The following is a 20,050-nucleotide window of genomic DNA, read 5'->3' on the forward strand; positions in this document are numbered from 1 at the left end:
GCGGCGCCCCTCTGAGCCCCAGACCCACGCCCAAACTGCAGGGAAGGACCCCCCACTTCCTTCCCGCCTCGATCGCCTGACCTCTCCCGCTCAGTTGACACAGAGGACGGAGAGCGGGGGATGGGTTTCCACGGCGTCCCCCAACCTGACGCGGGGGGGCGGGGTACGGTGGCGGGCCCTGCGCTCCCGGCACATTTGAGCCGCTGCGACCGAGCCGGAGCAGGCGCGGGCTGCGCTGGGCCGGGATCAGGGGCGGGAGCGGGTGGGCCCCGCGAGGGGCGTAAGTCCCACCTTCGGGGGCGGTGCCTGGCGGTGGGGAGTGTCAGGAAGAGGAAGAGCGCGGCCAGAGGCGGTGCGGGCGCGCGACGAGCAGACGCCGGGCCGAGGCGAGCTGCGCGCGGGCCACCATGGCCACGGACGAGCTGGCCAGCAAGCTGAGCCGGCGGCTGCAGATGGAGGGCGAGGGCGGCGGCGAGGCCCCGGAGCAGCCCGGGCTGAACGGGGCGGCGGCGGCGGCGGCGGGAGCGCCCGACGAGACGGCCGAGGCGCTGGGCAGTGCGGACGAAGAGCTGAGCGCCAAGCTACTGCGGCGTGCCGACCTCAACCAAGGCATCGGCGAGCCCCAGTCACCCAGCCGCCGCGTCTTCAACCCCTACACTGAGTTCAAGGAGTTCTCCAGGAAGCAGATCAAGGACATGGAGAAGATGTTCAAGGAGTGAGTGCCCGCTCGACCCTGTTCCCCACCCACCCCGCGAGCCGGCCTCGGCTCCTGAGACCCCGCGCGGTCCCGGGACCCATGCGGCCAGCCGATCTCCCCGATCCCCGACACATCAGGGGCGAGGACCCCAGATCCCTTCCAGATAGTCACGAGGCTTCGGGACCTCCTCCCCACCACGCTTATGGGTCTGGGGACCCGCGGCCCCTGGCACGCGATCCCTTCTCACGGTGACGCTGCCCCCGGTACCCTATCCGCCCGCATACGGAGTTGGGGACCCCGCGGCTCTTTCTAGAGAAGCGCGAGCCTCCACTGCTACCATTCGCGTGGGTCTGGAGAGCTCGGATCTCTGGCCTAGGACCCCTGTCTTGTTAGCGATGCTTCTCCACACCCGCGCTCCACGAGACTGGGGGCCCCGTGGTCTCTGCCGCCTCCTCCTCCTCAGCTACTTGAATTCCCAACCAACCCCCCCACCCCCAAACGCGGGTCAGAAACACCCACCCCACCCTCTAGCGCCTCAACAAAGGTGACCGTTTCTTTCCCTGGCTGGGGTTTTTTCATTTCTTCCGCTCATCTCACATCTCCCTCAACGTGGGTTCTGGGCCGAGACCCCTCCCCCACTTTCCCTGCACTTATTCAGCATCTACCAGCAAACTGTGTCAGAGACCCTTCAGTCCCTCTCAGCTCTACCCCCATCCACTCCTTTAGCCAGGACCCCAACCCTTGACCCTCAGGTGATCTCCCTAGGGAGGGACCCCTTCCTCCCTGCCCTCTACTCCGCAGGTCTGTACAAACCCCACCACCAATAGTCCGGTCAGGACTGTCCCCCTCCTCCCTCTCCAGACAGCAGCTCCCTCCTCTTGCCCTCACCGCCCACTACGCCCTGAAGCTTTGCAGTCACTGGCTTTCTGTCAGAAGGCCCCATCTCTCCTTTCCCCTCTTCCCTCACTGCGTGCCCCCTGCCCTCCCTGCAGAGGGTCACCTCCTATCTAACTTGGCTGGTGGCTCTCACCTCAGCCCTTCCTCCATCCCTTTTTCCACACCCCATGGCCTCAGCAGGTTGGACAGGTACTTTCAGGCCTATGGACTTACCCTTCCCCCAACAAAAAAACTTTAAATCTCTTAAGTGACTGGAGAGAAAAACTTCCTGATGCCATTCGGGTCCACCCCTGGGTTCACCCTCTTGGGACTGAGATAATCAGATGCACTGCCCCCCAGCAGTGAGGGGGCTAGTGGGGGTGGGGGCCGTGAAGGTGCTCAACCCCCCTCCCTTTGATACTCTTCCCCACCCACCTCCTGTTGCCCATGGCCCCTGCCTCTGGCAGGCAAAACAGCCCCGGGGGTGTGATCTGGAATAGGTCTGGAAATGGATCCAAAAAGGTAGACCCGTCCTGAGGTCAAGTCTCAGGTGAGGAAGTCAGGAGGTCTGGCAGCCACCTTGGCTGGGGCAGGAGGTGGGGGCAGGCTGGGGCAGTGTGACCCAGCGGCAAGCAGGAAGCCCAGGGTGTTTTGCAACCCCCCAGCTTGAGAAAGGCTCTTTCCCACTTCTTACTGCTTACTGCGGCTGCTGCTTCTGCATTTGACCCTTATTGTAGGGAAGAGGTTTTTTGGTTCTCAGACCTGGATGGCTGGGAACCCCATCATTTTTTCCGAGGGTCAGCCTGGGGCAGAACTGAGTCCTTAACCCCACCCCAGGCCTCTGCACGGACACCCCTGGTCCCTGAGGAGCCTGCTCCTTTGCCTCCAGGGTCTTGGTTTAGGAGTTCTTCTCAAGTTTTTTCCTGATCAAAACTGGCCTTATCAGAAGCGCAGGAGTTCCAGGATTCCAGACCCAATAGAGGGCAACTTCCTTGTAGACTCTGCTGAACCCCTCCCACCCCCCACAGGGAAGTATAGGAGAGATTATTCAGCTGCTTGACCCCTGTATTCACAGTGCCCAAGGACTAAGGAGCTCCGCCACTCCTCCCAGCGCCCCATGACATAGAACTGTCATCGCCACTGTGACGCAGTTGGGCAGTCTGGGCGCAGAGAAGTGAAGTAACTTGCCAAGAACACACAGCTAGAAAATGATGGAGTCAGGCTCTAAACCCAGGTCTATGACTCCAGAATTCATGTTCTTCCCTCCTGGGTTTCCCATCACAGATGTCTGCCTCCACAAGGGGACGATCACCCAGCACCCCCTTCCATATTCATGGCTGATTTTCCCCCACATGGACCCACCACCTCCTACTCTTGGGCTTCCATGACATCCCTTCTACCCCCAAGAAAAATAAAAAGAAGGAACAGTTTGGAGAACCCGGACACGCCAAATGAGCAGGGACTTGGGATTGCTTCCCTGGTGGCTCAGACAGTAAAGAATCTGCCTGCAATGCAGGAGACTTGGGTTTGATCCCTGGGTTGGGAAGATCCCCTGGAGAAGGGCCCAGCAACCCCCTCCAATATTCTTGCCTGGAGAATCCCATAAACAGAGGAGCCTGGTGGGCTACAGTCAGTGGGGTCACAAAGAGTCGGACATGACTGAGTGACTAACACCTTCACTAAATGGGAAGCTGCAGCTTGTTTAGAAGGAGCACGTGGCTTGGGGAGTGATCGTGAACCTGCATTTGCAGAGCAAGCTCACTTTTATGGAGGCTGTTTTTGGTATGAGTTTGATGAGGGATACTTTGGTGAAAATTGAGTGGAGCTGAACCCCTGGAGCCCCATCTTGGCACCACTGCTGCTTGATGGGGTGCTGCTTGGCAGGGATGGGGTAGGGGGGCAGGAAGGGGCCAGGGAGCTGGACTTCTAGGGAAGGAAGTACCGCCCGCCGGGGGGCCCTGGCGAGGAGGGAAGGCGGCAGATTTTGTATTCAAGGAAACAAGGCTTCACTGTGCCAGCGGAGCCCAGCCCAGCCGAGTCCCGGCTGTGAACAGCCAACAGACAGGCTCTCATAGAAGACAAAACCCCCGTTCTGCTTCTGCCATCCAAGAGGGGCTGCAGCCTCCTGGGTCCAAGCAGGGCTGGAGGATCACAGCCAGGGCTTTGCCGAGAGACTTCCACCCTAATCTGCAGCCCCCATGGCAGAGGGGAGGGGAGCCCAGGCCTCCTGGGAAACCGTCCCCCAGATCAGAGTGCAAGAGACGGGAGAGGGCAGAAGGAATTGGGAGCTGGACTTGCCTTGGAGGTCAGGAGATAGGAAGCAGGGCTTTGCTATGGAATTACCTAGTATGCCCGCCCTTCCCCTGGCCTCAGTCTTCCCATCTGTAAAAGGAGCACAATGACAGATGATTCTCAAAGATGATTCAGCAGTGACCTCCTTATGTCAGAGCAATCCTGAGCTGTCTGGATGACAGAACTGCCTTCTGGGGTCCTCCGGTTCATTCCATTCAGTGGTCATCAGCAGATTCTTCCTCAGGATGGAGATGGAGGGAGAAGAAAGGGGGCAGAGGGAAGATGGCCAGGCTCTCTACTATCACTGACCTTACACTCCTGGTAGTTTCCATCTAGGAGAGACTTTGGGGGGTTGTCATCAACCCTTCTCCCCATTTTACAGAAGAGAAAACTGAGGCCCGGGAAGGTGTAGTGACTTTCATGGGGAGATTTTCAATGACTGAACCAGAGCATCCTTATCTATACATTTGGGGACAGTGGTCCCTGCTTCTGGGGAGGGGGGGGCTGCAGGCAGGTGATGCACACGAGCTCTGGCACAGTGCCAGGCACCTGGAGGCACCTGACTCTCAGTCCGTCCTCCCCTTGCTGCCTCAGGCTCCTCCCATCACCTCTAACTCCACCCTCTCCCCTCCTCTGTCTGCTCATTCATTTAGGGTCCTGCCTGGGTCGGGAAGAAGGCCTCCCTGGAGAAGGAAAGGGCAACCCACTCCAGTATTCTTGCCTGAAGAATTCCATGGACAGAGGAGGGCTACAGTCCATAGGGTCTAGGGTAGCAAAGAGTCAGACTGAGTGACTAATGCTGGAGACCTCCAGGCAAGGGGCAGGGGTGTGGCCCCAGAGGGCCTCAAGGCAGCCACTTCTGGGCTGGCAACAGCCTGGGGCTGTTGCCTAGGGCTCTGTGGGGTTTTGTAAGCTGAGACCTGCCAGACAGGGAGGCAGCCATGTAATTCTGAACCTGCTGTGGAATCCGAGGACGATGCCCTAGTCCCCTGCCCGGCCCAGCCTCGTCCCCAGCCATTCCGTCTCATGACCCCTTGCGTCACAACAGCCAGTGCCCCTCTCTTCTTCCCACCCTTCCCTCCCCTCCACCTGCTCCACCTCAGGCTTTTGCAGCTCACAGCACCGCCCCCCTGCCCCCCAGCATAGCCCCTTGTCCTTTCTGGGAGACTGTCTGGTGCAGTGGTTAATGGCTGGGCCTTTGGAGTGTGCTACCCTGCCTCAGAGGATAAAGCATCTGCCTGCAATGTGGGCGACCCGGGTTCGATCCCTGAGTCAGGAAAATCCCCTGGAGAAGGAAATGGCAACCCACTCCAGTACTCTTGCCTGGAGAATCTCATGGACAGAGGAGCCTGGTAGGCTACAGTCCTACCAGGGGATAGGGGTCGCAAGAGTCAGACACTGAGTGATTTCACTTACTTACTTACTTACTTACCCTGGGTTGGAATCCCAGCTGTGAGCCCTGGGCAAGACACAGTAAACCCTTCTGAGCCTCACTTCCTCAGCTAGAACAGGGAGAACAATAGCCCTCACCTCCCAGAGTTGTTATGAAGTGTTTAATCCAGGGCTTGGCATAGAATAAGTCCTCACCAAGTTCCTGTCACTACCGTCCCAGCCCTGGCAGTGGTGGCTGAGGCAGAGATGGCTCCAAAAAGCCACTGGCTGCCTCCACTTACCCCCCACGGAGCTGCCCAGCCTGCCAGGCTGGCAACAGCCCTCTTGCTTTGGACCCGAGTGACGGGCCTCAGCATGAGAACCTTCTTTCCCTCCTGCGGAACAGAAGCTTTGATTGACAGCTACATATGGCTTTGGGAAATAACAAAAATGGGGAATCGAATTCATTGTCGCTTAATTACGTGGAAGGCAGGTGGCAGAAAAAAGGGAAGAGCACCCAGCAGCCCGGGGATGACACAAAACTAGGGCTCTAGTTGGCTCCCGTGTGCCATTGCCCAGCAGGTGGGTACTCCATTTCTCAGAGTCTATTTCCCCTGGGGCTAAAGAACCTTCCTGGGAAAGTCCTGAGGATTAAGATGAGAAAGTCCTGGGGAACTCCCTGGTGGTCCAGTGGTTAGGACTCTGCACTTTCAGTGCCAAGGGCCTGGGTAGTCCCTGGCCCAGGAACCAAGATCCTGGAAGCTGCATAGTGTGGCCAAAGAAAAAAACTCCTGAGCCTTTGTAAAGAGTCCATCGTGTCTGGCTGGTGGGCTATTAAAAACATAGGTGACATTTTTTTAAAATGTAGGGTTCACTCCTTTGATCATATTTTGTTAAGTTTCTGTATGCAAGTTCCAGAGAATTAAGGGAAAAATAAAATTTCTGCCCTCAAGAAGCTTACAGTCTCATGAAAAGCAATGACATAGAGGGGTCTTTGGGAGTGAGAGAGGCTGGATCCCCAGGGCTGGAAACGTCGGGTTCCGTTTCTTTATTTCTACGAGGAGTACTGAAAGTTCTCTTGAAGGATGCCATGATGTCAGCCCTCCATAGCCAGCCCCCTGCCTCCACGCCCTCTCCTTGTTAAATGGAGCCACCAGGCCCATGAGGCCCGGTGTATTATTTCAGGAACTGAATTGAATCCTCAGACCAGCCCAGTGAGGTGGGTGCTGTCATTCTCCCCATTTGCCAGATGAGAAAAGCAAGGCCCAAGGTTATAATAAGTGGCCAGGGCGGGATTAGAAGCAGGTCTGCCTACAGGGAGCTCCCAAAGCCAAGTGAGGGCGGTGTTTGTGGTTGGGGGACCAGGGAAGGGGGGCGGGTGGTGGGGGAGAACCCTCTGGGGGTTCAGAGGTTGGGTCCTGTGCCTACAGCAGCCAGAAGCCTGGTTTTCTGGGGAGGGAGGATTTTCTGGCCTCAGGCCTGTCCTCTGCTCTCCTACTTCCCTTGTGATTCTGAGTCACCTCTCCTCTCCCAACCCCCGGGGACTTTTGGTTCCCTTTTGGTTTGCGCCTTCCTGCTTTCTGTCTGTGCCTCTGGGTTCAGGGCCTAGCTTCAGCTCTAGGAGACCAGGCCTTGCAAAGCCAACCCCACGCCCTCCAGCAGCTGAGGTCCCTCTGTCTGCCCAGCAGTCTTCTCCTTGGCTGATTTCCACTTTTTTAGGACTCTAGAGAAGGGTTCTAGGCCAGAGAGGTGCAGCCAGACAGAGCCAGGCCTGGGGACTCCTGAGCTGTGTAGAGAGAGAGGACCTCTGGGGCTGTTCCATTCCAGGAACTTTACCTCTTGTTTAATTCTTTCTTAACATCCTGTAAGATGGTCATCACCCATTTCACAGATAAGAAGACTGACTCTCAGGTTTCTATGACTGAGGAGCAGACAGGATTTAAACTTGATCCTTCTGACTCCAAGTCTTTTGCTCCTATGGGACCCTATTAGGAGCATCTATCTCCTCATCAGCTTGTTAGAAATCCAGATGCTCGGGCTCCACCCTAGGCCTACTGGATCAGAGTCTGCATTTTAGTAAGACTCACCAGGTATGCACTTTAAGGTTTAAGAAGCACTGGGCCACCCCATAGCCTTCTCCCTGCCCCGTTGCTGAGTCTAGGGAGTGAGGCAATAACAAAAGGGAAGATTAAGTTAAGTAATAAACACTGGGTTATATTAGACATTCGGTATATGTCCTTTGCAATCACTGTTATAATAATAATTATTATTAAGAGCAGGCTGCGGAGAGACCCACTGCTATTGCTACCAGTGGAGGGAGCTGCCCTCCCAGGGTGGGGCTCAGTGAGAGATGCTTAAACCTGAGTTTAGGGTGTCCTGAGCCCTGACAGCCCCCAGCAGGTTGTCATCAGCCAGAGGGGGGCACCCACTTGATCCTTGGACTCCCTGGGAAGCCATAGGGGTAGCATCAGCCCCACCCTGGCCACACATTCACCCATACACGCTCACACACCCTCTCCTTCGCTGACACAGGGCAACAGATCGAGTGTCAGACTCTAAAGATAGGGCTGGAGGAAGTGGTGAGTGACTGGGCTTTCCCTGCCCGAATCAGGCAGTCTGGGGGTGGGGGAGTGTAGGAACGGATGGGCACTACCGAACTGTCATCACCGAGCCTGTGGGTGTCTACCTGTACCAGGAGGAGGACCGGGCCAACCCAGCTGTAACAAGCAGCAAGGCCAGAATTTCCCTGGTGTCTAGAACTTTCCTACCTTCCCATTTCAGGACAAAGAGTAGAGGCCTTGAAGCCACTGAGGCCTCCCCAGACAGGATGGGGGAAGACCAGGTCTGTGAATACTAGGGCCAAAGTCAGGTGGGCCTGGGGGCTCAGTGGTCCATAAACACCTCTCTCTCCAGCTGTCTGTCCTCCTGGCAACCCCCATGGGCAGAGAGACCACCAGCAAAGGCCTGGGATGGGATGGGAGCCAGAGGGGAGAGAATTGGGGTCCCCTATGCTCCCAAACCATTGCCCCCCTCCCCCTGTGCAGTGACTCTGATGGCTCCTCACTCTGCCATCAGACTGTATAGCACAGCTGGCCAATGGGGAGGGTCATATTAGAAAGAGCAACTTTCTAATAGAGAGTTCCAAAGCCAAAATGGGCTGTTTTAGTGGAGCAGTGAGCTTCCCGTCCTCAGAGGTATTCAAGCAGGAAAGCTGCATTAGGGGATCTGACCCTAACGAATGCTCAATGAGGTAGCCTCCAGTATCCCTCCCAACCTGAGTTTCTTTGTTACAGGGTCTGTAGGCATCAGAACACAGCATAGTAGTTAAAAGCACATGTTTTTCCTCAGGCTAGGGTTCTGATAGTCAGGTATGTCCTTGTTAGCTATGATCTTGGCCAAGTCACTTCCTCCCTGAGCCTCAGTCTGCTCGTCTGTAGTATGGGGATGTTTATGCCTGCTTCACCAAGTTCTTTGGAGAAGGAAATGGCAAGCCACTCCAGTGGAGAATCCCAGGGATGGTGGAGCCTGGTGGGCTGCCGTCTATGGGGTCACACAGAGTCGGACACGACTGAAGTGACTTAGCAGCAGCAGCACTAAGTTCTTGAGAGGATCTGACACAAAGCACGTGGGGTAGTGCCTGCCACGTAGTACGTGCTCAGCCAAGAGGAGCCACTAATGATAATATTGTTATGAAATAGGGGCAGGCCCTGCACACTATCAGAGCTGGCCGCTGCTCAGCCCCAGAACTCCGGGTTATCAGAACCAAGGGAGGAGGAGCAATCGCCAAGAGGGCCCTGCAGTCCAAAGGGGCAAAGTCTGCCCGGGTGGTGGCCGCTGCTCCACTTTCAAGGACAGATGGGAGGGGATTTTGTCACCAGCATCCGGGGCGGCAGCAGCTGAGCCCTCCCTGTTGAGAACTGTTGGGGGGGGGGGGGTAGGAATGTGGGCACAGTGCCAGATGCAGCAGCCTCCGTCCAGTGCTGGAGAAACATGCTGAGCTCCCAGCCCAGGAGCTTTGTTGTCAGTCCCGGATGGAATTGGTCCTCCCAGGCAGGTCCCAAGCCTCTGCTCTCAGCCCAGCCTCCCCCAGCCCTGCAGGCTTGAGAATTCAGGACCTCTCACGGGACCACGAAGAAGAGGGAAGCAGGCAGGTAGGGAGGGAGCAAAGTTTACAGCTTTTGGAATCTTGCTGATCTCTAGCTGTGTGACTCTGGGCTGCTTGCTACCCACTCTGGGCCCCAATTTCCCTACATGACATGAAGCGGGTAGACCAGGCATCCAGACGGATCTTGTGTACATTTTTTGCCTGGATCCTCTGAGCTACCTGTAGCCTCAGCTCCAGCTCAGGGCAAGGGCTGTTGGAAGAGAGGGTCTCCCCAGCCAGGGATACACCTGTTTCCCAGCATCCTACTAACAGCATTCTCTCCTGGGTTGCCAGGCATCCTCCTGCTGGTGGCAGTGACCGTCTTCCCCTTTCTCACTTCCCTCTCTGTCAGAGGAGGAACTGGAGGGTTACCCAGGACTGGGGCTTCTCTCTCTCTCTGCCCAGTGAGAGAGCAAAAGATTATATCTCTCCACCTCCCCAAGTGGCAGGGTCTCTGAATCCAGCCTAATGGGGGCTGGGAATGGAAGTAGTTGGACCTTCAGAGGAGGTGCTTGTGGGACCCCTCATTCATCTTGTCCACCCCCTACCTCCAGGCCAGTCTACAGCAAGCATTTCCTCCCAGCCATACACAATCAGGACTGGGGAAGAAATTGTATTTTTTACCACTATTATTATTATCACGATTTTTATATTATATGTACAAAGTACTTAACTAGTATCTGGCACATTAAAAGTTCTCAATAGAGCTATTATAATCAAGTTAGCAGGTTTTAGGCACATATTACGTATTAGGTGTTTTATATCCTTGTGTGCGTACGTGTGCGGGCTTTGTTGTTGTTCAGTCGCTCAGTTGTGTTCAACTCTTCGCGGCCCCATGGACAGCAGCACACCAGGCTTCCCTGCCCCTTACCATCTCCCAGAGCTTGCTCAAACTCATGTCCATTGAGTCGGTGATGCCATCCAGCCATCTCGTCCTCTGTCATCCCCTTCTCCTCCTGCCTTCAATCTTTCCCAGCGTCAGGGTCTTTTCTAATGAATCGGCTCTTCACATCAGGTGGCCAAAGTATTGGAGCTTCAGCTTCAGTATGGGCTTAGTCATGTCCAACTCTTTGTGACACCATGGACAGTCGCCCGGCAGGCTCCTCTGTCCATGGGATTTTCCAGATAAGAATACTGGAGTGGGTTGCCATTTCCTGTTCCAGGGGATTTTCCTGACCCAGGGATTGAACCCATGTCTCTTGCATTGGCAGGCAAGTTCCTTACTAACTGCAACACCTGGAAAGCCCATTTTATATATCCATAATCTCCTTTACTCTCAAACCCTAATGATAGATGTTAACAATAATAATAATTCAGCAGTGGTACTGTAATTAGTGTGTATTAATTAAGTACTTATTGTGGGCCAGCCTCTGTGCTCAGAATCTTTGTGGATCCTCTCTTAACGCTTGCCTTGAGCCTGAGATGGGTCTGATCTCCATGGTGTGAATGGGGAAATTGAGGCGCCTGGGGTCGTGTGATTTGAACAGGGTCACCTAGCCCGCAGATGGCAGAGCTGGGGTTTGGACTCGGGTCAGTCTCAGCAGAGATGCTGTGAGCACAAACCTCCAGGGTTTACCTAGGAAGAATCTAGCTGATCCAATGACCCAGAGCCCACCCACATCAGAGCCCAGGGCACATGGTGGAGGTCCACTCCCCCGAGGGGGGAGGGAGTCCAGTGTTGCCACCTCTGGGGCCCCACCTCCCACTCCAGCACCTGCTTCTCCCTGCTCTCTGTCACCTCCCCTTGGTGGCTGATCCTCCGGCACTACGGCCAGCACTGTCCCCCTGGGGGCGGGAGCCCAGACCTGGTAATTGATAGATGCTTGATTGACGCAGACAGCGGTTCAGGCCGTGGTTTGAGCTGCAGCCCAGACAGGCCTGGGAGCTGCCAGAGACCGAGATCCAGAGCCCTCGTTTCTGTCCAAGTGTGGACACTTTATCTGCACTTCCTCTGAAACTGAGCCACCCCTGGCTGCAAGAGAAACCCTTGAGCTGAGACTCAGGAGAGGCTAGTGGGGCGATGGAGAGGGTCAAGTGTGGGAAGCGCGGGGATGGGGGGCTGGACCCCTGGCCAGTGCCCAGACCTTTATAGTCCCTATTCTCTAATCAGTCACGTGGGGCCATAACTGACCCCCCAGGATTGCTGAGCATAGAGGTGTGGAGACAAACTGCCTGGCACATAGTAGGAGCTTCATAAAAGTAACTAAGTCCATGATAGTGCTGGTAGCTGCCGTTTCTGGAGCCAGAGCTGTGCTAAGTGCTTCTCACGTATGAACCCCTTCAGTCCCCACAGTGACCCTACGAAAGGGTCACCATCATACCAGGGGTTCTTGGCCTCGGTGGGAGGTTCTCTGGCACAGTCTCCTAGAACCCAGGCCATCTGCTCCAGCCCTGACATGTCATCGCCGAACGTCACTGGAGCCCAAGTTCAGAAAGAGGTCGGGCCTTTGTTTTCCTCAGGGACACTGAGGAGGGGCATCCGTATGACTGACCCTGGAAAGACTGACTCCTCTGTCGTTGGGCTGCTCTCCTCCTGGGTTGCTCCAGGGCCGCTCCAGTACCGGTCAGTAAGGCTCAAGGAGCAGCCACCCCGCCTGTTACCAACTGGCAAACAGACTCCAAAGATGGAAGATGAGGGGCTCCACTGTGCCCCCCACAGGGTCCCTCCAGCTCTAAGTGGAGTCTGGACCACAGGATCGTTGGTCTTCCTGACCTTCTCAAGTCCCACAATCCTCCACTGCATCCTCTCTGTTATCTGCTTCCACCTTGGCTGTGGCCACTGCCCGAACTCCAGCCTCCTCTCTCCATGGTGGGGGAAGAGGCCTCAGGACCCTGTGTTCCCTGCAGGGTTCCCAGAGACCTGTCTTCCCTGTGCTGCGTCACTTCCAACCACTGACTCACTTGCTCGTGAACTATTTATACCCCTCGCACAACTGCTCCGCTCAGCGCTCCTCTGTTCTGCTGGCAGCCCCAGGACGTGTGGAGGGGGGCTGGGCCCAGCCAATGGGCAAGTCTGTGAGCCCTCCAGACGTGGGATAGAAGCCCAGCTCCTTCCTCTACTGCTGTGTGACCTTGGGCAGCTCACTTCACCTCTCTGAGCCTTCGTTTTAAATGAAGGGGATTAAGTAAAATGAAGTAGGTAAATTTCCCAGCACAAAGATAAGATTTCAAAAGCTGGTTGCTATCAGATTCCCATAGTTGTATGAAGTATACCTGGAGATAGGGGAAGGGAACTGGGGAGCCCTTGAAGCAGGGACAGAAACGAGATGAGTGTTTATGTAGGAAATCCAAGTCTGCAGAAAGTTTCTGGGACTCAGCCCCTCTGTGTCATAGTAATGTCACCAGCACCGTCACCCAGCCATCTTGAGGCCTTGAGGAGCTGCACAAGGGTCTTCAGGCTCAGGAGGCCCACTTGGCCAACACTGAAATGACCCTCCCCCACCTACCAGGAGGCAATCAGAGCAGTTGCTTAGTTGGCCTGATAAGAGGGCCTGGCTGGGCTGTGGGAACAGCGCCCACATCCGCCAGGCTGTGTGCTCCCAGCACCAGCAGCAAGCACCTCCCCCACCGGGGGACGGCCGGAGGGCAGCTCTGACCCTCTCTTACCACAAGGAAGCCGGTCAAGCAAGCTCTTTAGACTCTGCGCCTCACCCTGTCTGTCTCTCTGCCAGGCCGTGAGTGGTAGAAAAAAGAGACCCGGAACGTGCAGGGCAGAGACACAGTCATCACCTCATCATTGTTCCAGGCCTTTCCAGCCACCGCTGTACCCCTCTGCAGGCACCCTGTGCAAGCTGTTCCCTGAACACACCCCAGGCCACATTCCAGAAAACTCCCCTCCCTCCTGTGAGCCCTGGCCCCTACCCTTAGACGTGTGGTTCCTTCTGCCTCCCTCCTGGGTGGGGACAGGGAGAGGGGGAGATATGGAGCCAAGATGTCCCTCGAGGGCCTGTGGAGGTGCCTAAGGATGGTCAGTGAGTTCTTACATCAGGGCCCACCCTCCCAGTCCGTACCCCATATGATATTGTTAATTCTTCCTACATGCTTGTCATGTCTCATTCAGTAGATAGGGGCTGTGGTTTCAGCTTCCCTGTGTAGCAGGTTTGGCCAAAAGTTGGCACTGCTCAACATGTAAGAGGCTGCCGGGCCACGTGGTGAGCTCCCCATCATCAGAGGTAACCAAGCAGTCACTGGGCCACAAATCAGCCTTGGCTGAGTTCCTCGCTAGGAGGTGACTTTTGAGCTCCTAGGCTCCTTGTGCTCTGGCTTATCACCACTCTGGCTGGTGAGGAACAAGTGTCAGGATGTCCTAAAGCCTCTCTTTGCACCCACAGGTACGATGCCGGCCGGGATGGATTCATTGACCTGATGGAGCTAAAGCTCATGATGGAGAAACTTGGAGCTCCCCAGACCCACCTGGGCCTGAAAAATATGATCAAGGAGGTGGATGAAGACTTTGACAGCAAGCTCAGCTTCCGGGAGGTGAGCTTCCTCCTCCCCGTGGGGGGCAACACTGTTGGGGGTTTGGTGGTGCGGAGAGACTCACCCCGGCCTTGTCGCTGAGTTGCTTGTCCTTGAACAGCCACTGTTGAATGGCTGATTGTTGGCTGAATGAGGTTTCAGCAGATCGTAGAGCAGGTCCCCAGGGAGATTCTGAGATGCCTAAGTGAAAAGAAGGTCCATCCATCCCTTCATGTAGTGAGCACTTATTTTATTTATTGATTGATTTATTTTTATTCATGTCTGTGTTGGGTCTTCACTGCTGCGCGAGCTTTTCTCTACTTGCAGAGAGCTACTCTCTGGTTGCAGTGCTCAGGCTTTTCATTGCGGTGGCTTCTCCTGTTGCAGAGCATGGGCTCTAGGTGCACGAGCCTCGGTAGTTGTAGCACAGACTCAGTGGTTGCGGCTCATGGGCTCTAGAGTGCATACTCAGGAGTTGTGGCCCACAGGCTTAGTTTGCCCCACCGCCTGGACCAGGGATCAAGCCCATGTCCCCCGCTTTGGCAGGCAGACTCCCCATCCACTGTACTATCAGGGAAGTCCCGTATGCCTGACCCCAGGTGGGCTCTGGGAGTACAGAGAAAGACCCTGTGCTCCAGGGGTCCTGGCGGGCAGAGGGGGAGATGCACAGAGAGTGAAACGATAGGATGCTGTGACTGAGGAGAAGAGGGGGCAGATGGAGGAGGGACTTGCCCTGCAGGTCCAAGAGGAGCAGGCGCTGGGCCAGGTGACTTCACAGTCCAGCCCTCACTCAGCCTCACTCGGAGATGGGAGCCATGAGCGAACCTGTTTGCTGGAGGAGGAAACCGAGGCTCCAAGCCAGACAGCAATGGCACTGGCCTCCTAGGCAGCACAGGGGTTAAATGCCAGCTGTGGCCTCTGGAGGGTCAGCTCTCAGGTGGGCCCTGGAGAGCTAGCAGGAAGCATAGAGGAGGCAAGCAAGAGAAAGGTGGCCCAGGCACCTGGGGGAGCCGAGGCCCAAGGAGGACGGTGCAGCAGTACACGACGATGGTATGGACTCAGGACCTGGGTTCAAGTCCTCCTCCGTGACTTTCCGGTGCTGAGCCTCACTCTTTCTGTAAAATGGGCACAATCATGTACCTTCAGGGCTCCGTAAGTGGGATGTAAGGTGGACTGGTTTGGAGAACAGTGGAGACAAAGGTAAGAGATAAGTTGAGGCTTTTGCTGGGAGCTGAGCATGGGCAGAGCAGCCTGCAGGAGCCCCAATCCTGAGGTGGACAGGAGATAGGTCACCTAGCCTCCCATTTTACAGATGGGCAACTGAGGCCCAGAGAGGAGGGGCCCAGCAGCCTGTTCAGAAACACAGAGCATGGAGAGTGGAGAGCCCAGGCCTCTGGCTCCCAGGCCCGCGAGCACCTCTCTTCCCAGGGAGGCCTGTAGCAGGCCCGGGGGTGGGCAGGCTGTGGCCCCTCCCACTCTCTTCCTGATGACGTCAGTGTTCTGTTCTCCCTGCCACAGTTCCTCCTGATTTTCCGCAAGGCAGCAGCCGGGGAGCTGCAGGAGGACAGCGGGCTGCACGTGCTGGCCCGCCTCTCTGAGATCGACGTGTCCACCGAGGGTGTCAAGGGGGCCAAGAGCTTCTTTGAGGCCAAGGTAAGGAATGGGGGGCTGTGGGGTGCCCTGACCCCACTTGAGGATAGGGGTGGCTGGGATCCACCAGGACCCTGAGTTAGCAGAAGGATCAGCATGTCCCCTTCCTGTACCTGCTGAGGCCACAGACAAGAGGTGGGGAGCTGACGCCTATCAGGGCCCATGTCGTTCCTGGCTTCTGTCCCCTCCCATCCACCTTGTGATCCTTTCCAGTTTACCCCTTCTCTCCTCCAGGGATGGGTGAGAAGTATGTATTCTTGAAGAGGGAACAAGGGGCACTTTGAGATGCCCCTGCCCTGGCACACAGAGCCACTACACAAAGGACTGGGCTTTAAAAGGTGGGACCAAGAAACAGCAGAGCAGGCCCAGAAACATAGCACTGGTCCCCAGGGCCTCTCTGAGACACTAGCCCTGCCAGCCCCAGCCTGGACGGAGTGTGATGGCCCCAGAGGCCAACTCCAGGCATGGCACAGGTTCAGGTGGAGGGGACAAGTATGGTTCCTGGATCCTGTCTTGCCAGGACCCTGGGGCTCCTGCCTGTTCTTGCTTCTCCCCATCTTCATGTTAGCTAAGAACATTTTTTCTAAAGGCCTCCTCCCACCTCCTTCTGGGCTTCTAGAATTGATGGGATGTTTCCGGGTTCAGTTGGGCTTCCCAGGACAGGAAAAGGATAAGAATAGCTACATCAGAAGCTCTCAGTTACAGGACCCACACTCTGCAACAGCCACTGAATGTATCTTATCTCTTTTAATCCTCTCCATGTACCTATGAGATCAGAGTTATTAATCACCAGGCTCTACATATGGGCTCCCCTGGTAGCTCAGTTGGTAAAGAGTCTGCCTGCAGTGCAGGAGACCCAGGTTCAACCCCTGGATGGGGAAGATTCCCTGGAGGAGAAAATGGCAACTCACTCCAGTATTCTTGCCTGAGAAATGCCATGGACAGAGAAGCCTGGCAGGCTACAGCCTATGGAGTCACGAGTCAGACACAACTTGGCGACTAAATCACTACCAGGCTCTAAATGGAAGAACTGAGGCTCAGAGAGGTGACTGAGGTGTCAAGCCGAGGGTCTGGATGGTGGGAGGCAGAGCATTGGTTGGGGTGGGATGGAGGGCACAGCAGAACTAGAAGAGACCCCAGAGAGACCGCCTCCAGTCCTGACCACCCGACTCCCACCCAACCCCATCCCAGGTCCAGGCCATGAACGTGTCCAGCCGATTCGAGGAGGAGATCAAGGCAGAGCAGGAGGAGAGGAAGAAGCAAGCGGAGGAGATGAAGCAGCGGAAAGCGGCCTTCAAGGAGCTGCAGTCCACCTTCAAGTAGCGAGGCTGCGCCCCACCATGTGGCCCCGGCCCTGGCGCCCGGTCTGGCCCGTGAGGGTGGCAAGGGTGGGCAGACCGGAGGCCCAGCTTGATCCTCGGCTCTGCCCGAAGGGACCATGCTAAAAAGCTACAGATGTCTGTGAACAAGCCGGTCGACGGGGTCTCCCAGAGCGGCCTGGCCTCTCCCCGCTCCCTCTGCTGTTCCTGAGGCTGCGACACCAGCTGCCCGGCCAGTCCTGCTCCTTCGCCTCCTGGCTGCCCGCTGCCTGCCCCAGCCGCGCCTTCTCCGGGCTCTAGGGCGCACCCTGCTGGGAGGCTGCCCTCCACACACACTCGTCTCCTCCCTGCACCTCCCCCATCCACATCGTCCCCACCCCAGAGGCCAGCTGCCCTTCACCTACAGGCTGCACCGCCCCCACGGCCCTGGGGCCCCTCCCTAGACTGGGCGAGTGACAGATGGCAAGAATCGCAGCCCCATAGAGCTGATCAGTGGCACCCGGCTCCCCACGCCCAGCACCTGTTCCTGCAGCCCTGCCTCCTCTCTCTGCTGGAATCAAGGGGGGCACTTCTGTCCTGGCCAAGGGACCCAAGGCCCTGGCCCACCCCGCCCACCCCCCTGTCCCCCAGCTGACATGGAAACCCCAGCCCTCTGGGCCCCAGCCAGGCAGGGTGAGGGGGCATCTCTGCCAATCTACCTCACGGGCCCACACTCTGCCGGCCATGCCATGGATCATGGGCCGGGAAGGCTCTGGGGGCAGAAACACCACTCCCTGGTCGCCCCCTCACCCCACACCGGCCCACAGCAGCCAGAGGGTCCCGGGAGAAGAGGGGGCAGGGAGGAGGGCTTGGCCCCTTCATGGGGAAGGAAACCAGCACACCTCCATTCTCTAGGAGGTGTCCAAGAAGTGCTTTAAATGGTTTGCACGGACCAGGTGGTTGGGAGCAGGGGGCCTGGCTGGGCTCTTTCACGCCATCCTTCCCCGAATGACGTTCACCACCTTGGCACCAGCGACGGGAACCTGTCCCATCACACCCACCCCCTGAGGGTGCACGGGGACCCCAGCCCCCCCGCCCCGTGCCCCTCCCCAGATGGGCCGTGGCCAAGCCTGTGCCACCAGCCAGACCCTACACGGCTCCCCATGTGCGCGCTCACACGTGTGTGTGTCCGTGTGTGTGCGTGTCTGTGTCCGTTGCTGTGTCGTGAAGCTGTGCCCGTCCCCCAGTCCAAACAAGTGAATGGCCGCCGAGGCCACAGTTATGCAACTTTCCGTGTGTATTGTGACAGCGTCACTGCTTTTTAAACTTGATAATTCTTTATTTTAGTAAGATGCCCCAAGAGTCCACACAACTTCTGTTGGACTTGCAGAGGTTTTATTTTTTTGGCCTTAGAATCTGCAGGAATTAGGAGGTACTGACCCCCGTGCAGCAGCCTTGGCCCTGGATTGCGTTTGCCTTAGCGGATATGTTTATACAGATGAATATAAAAAGTTCTCTTTCTTTGGGCTTATTGCTTTTTTTTTCTCTCCTCGCATCTCACCAAAAAAAAAAAAAAAAAAGCTACTTCTTCATTCGGTGGTACGATTATTTTTTTTAACTAAATAAGATAAAATTCTATATTCTTATGTGTGTGTGGTTCTTGTTGGGGTGGGAGACGGGAGGGGCTGGGAAAGGAGTGGACAGGGCGAGGTCACCTGGGTATGGGGGCAGCATTTGCTCAGGTGGCTCCCATGTCAGAAGCCAGGGAGACGAGGGGACTCAGGACTTCTTCCTAAGGGGAGAAGTTGAGTTCGATGCTCACGTGCTGTCACCAGGGACTCGTCTAAGCTCTTTTTTAAAAGGAAAATCTGCTTATTTATTTGGCTGCGCTAGGTCTTAGTTGCCACACTCGGAATCTTTACTTGTGGCATGCGAGCGCTTAGTTCATCATGTGGGATTTATTTCCCTGACCAGGGATCAAACCCAAGACTCCTGCATTGGATGCATGGGGTCTTAGCCACCAGACCACCAGAGAAGTCAGTGTATCAACTCATTTAATCCTCACAGTCAGCCCATGGGAGTGGGGCGGTCTTTCTCAGATAAGAACAGACCCAGAAAGTTTTCAAGAGACACAGGCAAATGGGGTAGCTCCAGCTCATTCAGTCCACAGCCCATGTCCCTACCCATCTAACCACCCTGCCTGCCAAGTTCATTCGAGGATATGCCCCAGGAGTGGCACCAAGGCCACAGGGATTCTGCACTAATGCACCCGGGAGCCCCACCAGGACTCCCTCACACTCAGAGAGGGAGCCTCCTCCATTACAGACTGGGATGGTGGGGTGATGAGGAACAAGCTGCTGCTGCTGCTAAGTCACTTCAGTCGTGTCCAACTCTGCGACCCCATAGACTGCAGCCCACCAGGCTCCCCCGTCCCTGGGATTCTCCAGGCAAGAGTACTGGAGTGGGGTGCCATTGCCTTCTCCAAGAACAAGCTGGAGTGCCCCCTATAAGAGGACTTTAAACAGATTAGGCTCCCCCTGGGTCTCAGTCTCCCCATCTGGTCAACGTGAGGATGGGCTAAGGTCTCAAGGTCTTCCCTTTGGTTTTGAGGTAGGGTGTCCCCTTTCCCAGGTACAATCTGGTGGGTCGAGGAGGAGGTGGGGGTGGAGGGGCGGGGCGGACAGGATTTTGAGATGATGTTGTACATCGCTGCCCCCAGGTGGGCATAGGTGGTACTACAGCAGCCTAATGCCCTACGCCTCTGGCTTTCTGCTTGGAGAAGGCTTCGTCCTTGAAGTGTTATTTCCTGAGAAAGGCCACCCCCACGTGCCACCTGTGGCCCCAGATGCCATTAACACTGCATGTTGGGTGAAGCATTGTCCTCAATTGCCTTCCCGAGGGAAGAATATCAGAAGCCCTGACATCCTAGCAAAATGGTCTCAGAGCTGAGAGGATACAGACAAGCAAGGGCATTCAAGCCCCAGAGCCCTGGCCCAGGTGGCCCGGTGATGGACACGGGCCTCGAGCCCACAGAATGTGAGATACATGGGCTGCTGGTCCCACGCCAGGCCCTCCACCATCAGATGCAGCTGGGAGGGGCCCTAGCCTCAGCCACCATGAGAACCCTCTCTCCCAGCCTGGGCAGGGGGCACGAGAGGAATAAGGAGTCCTGAAGGGATTAAGGGACCAAGAGTGTGGAAGGGAGATGGCTCCTCAAACCCCAGCCATGTCCTGGCCTCTCAGTAAGCCTCCCCACCACCAAGT

The 20,050-nt window shown here is 56.4% G+C and overlaps 1 protein-coding gene across 1 annotated transcript; it reads left to right on the plus strand.

Annotated features, from left to right (window-relative positions):
- The first annotated feature begins 331 nt into the window (after positions 1-331).
- EFHD2 (EF-hand domain family member D2) lies at positions 332-18,307 on the plus strand. The gene is made up of 4 exons (XM_045165686.1): positions 332-715; positions 13,712-13,859; positions 15,357-15,491; positions 16,680-18,307. The coding sequence occupies exons 1-4, from the start codon at positions 408-410 to the stop codon at positions 16,809-16,811; spliced, it is 723 nt and encodes a 240-aa protein (XP_045021621.1). The 5' UTR covers positions 332-407; the 3' UTR covers positions 16,812-18,307.
- The last annotated feature ends 1,743 nt before the right edge of the window (positions 18,308-20,050 follow it).

The sequence above is a fragment of the Bubalus bubalis genome, chromosome 5, assembly GCF_019923935.1.
Source record: "Bubalus bubalis isolate 160015118507 breed Murrah chromosome 5, NDDB_SH_1, whole genome shotgun sequence".
Taxonomy (NCBI): Eukaryota; Metazoa; Chordata; class Mammalia; order Artiodactyla; family Bovidae; genus Bubalus; species Bubalus bubalis.

What these genes read in the sequence shown, in the direction of transcription:
- EFHD2 (XM_045165686.1), top strand. Translation starts at nt 408, where the DNA reads ATGGCCACGGACGAGCTGGCCAGCAAGCTGAGCCGGCGGCTGCAGATG. An exon ending in ATGGAGAAGATGTTCAAGGA is followed by an intron (nt 716 to 13,711) that starts GTGAGTGCCCGC and finishes TTGCACCCACAG; the next exon opens with GTACGATGCCGGCCGGGATG. An exon ending in GCAAGCTCAGCTTCCGGGAG is followed by an intron (nt 13,860 to 15,356) that starts GTGAGCTTCCTC and finishes TCCCTGCCACAG; the next exon opens with TTCCTCCTGATTTTCCGCAA.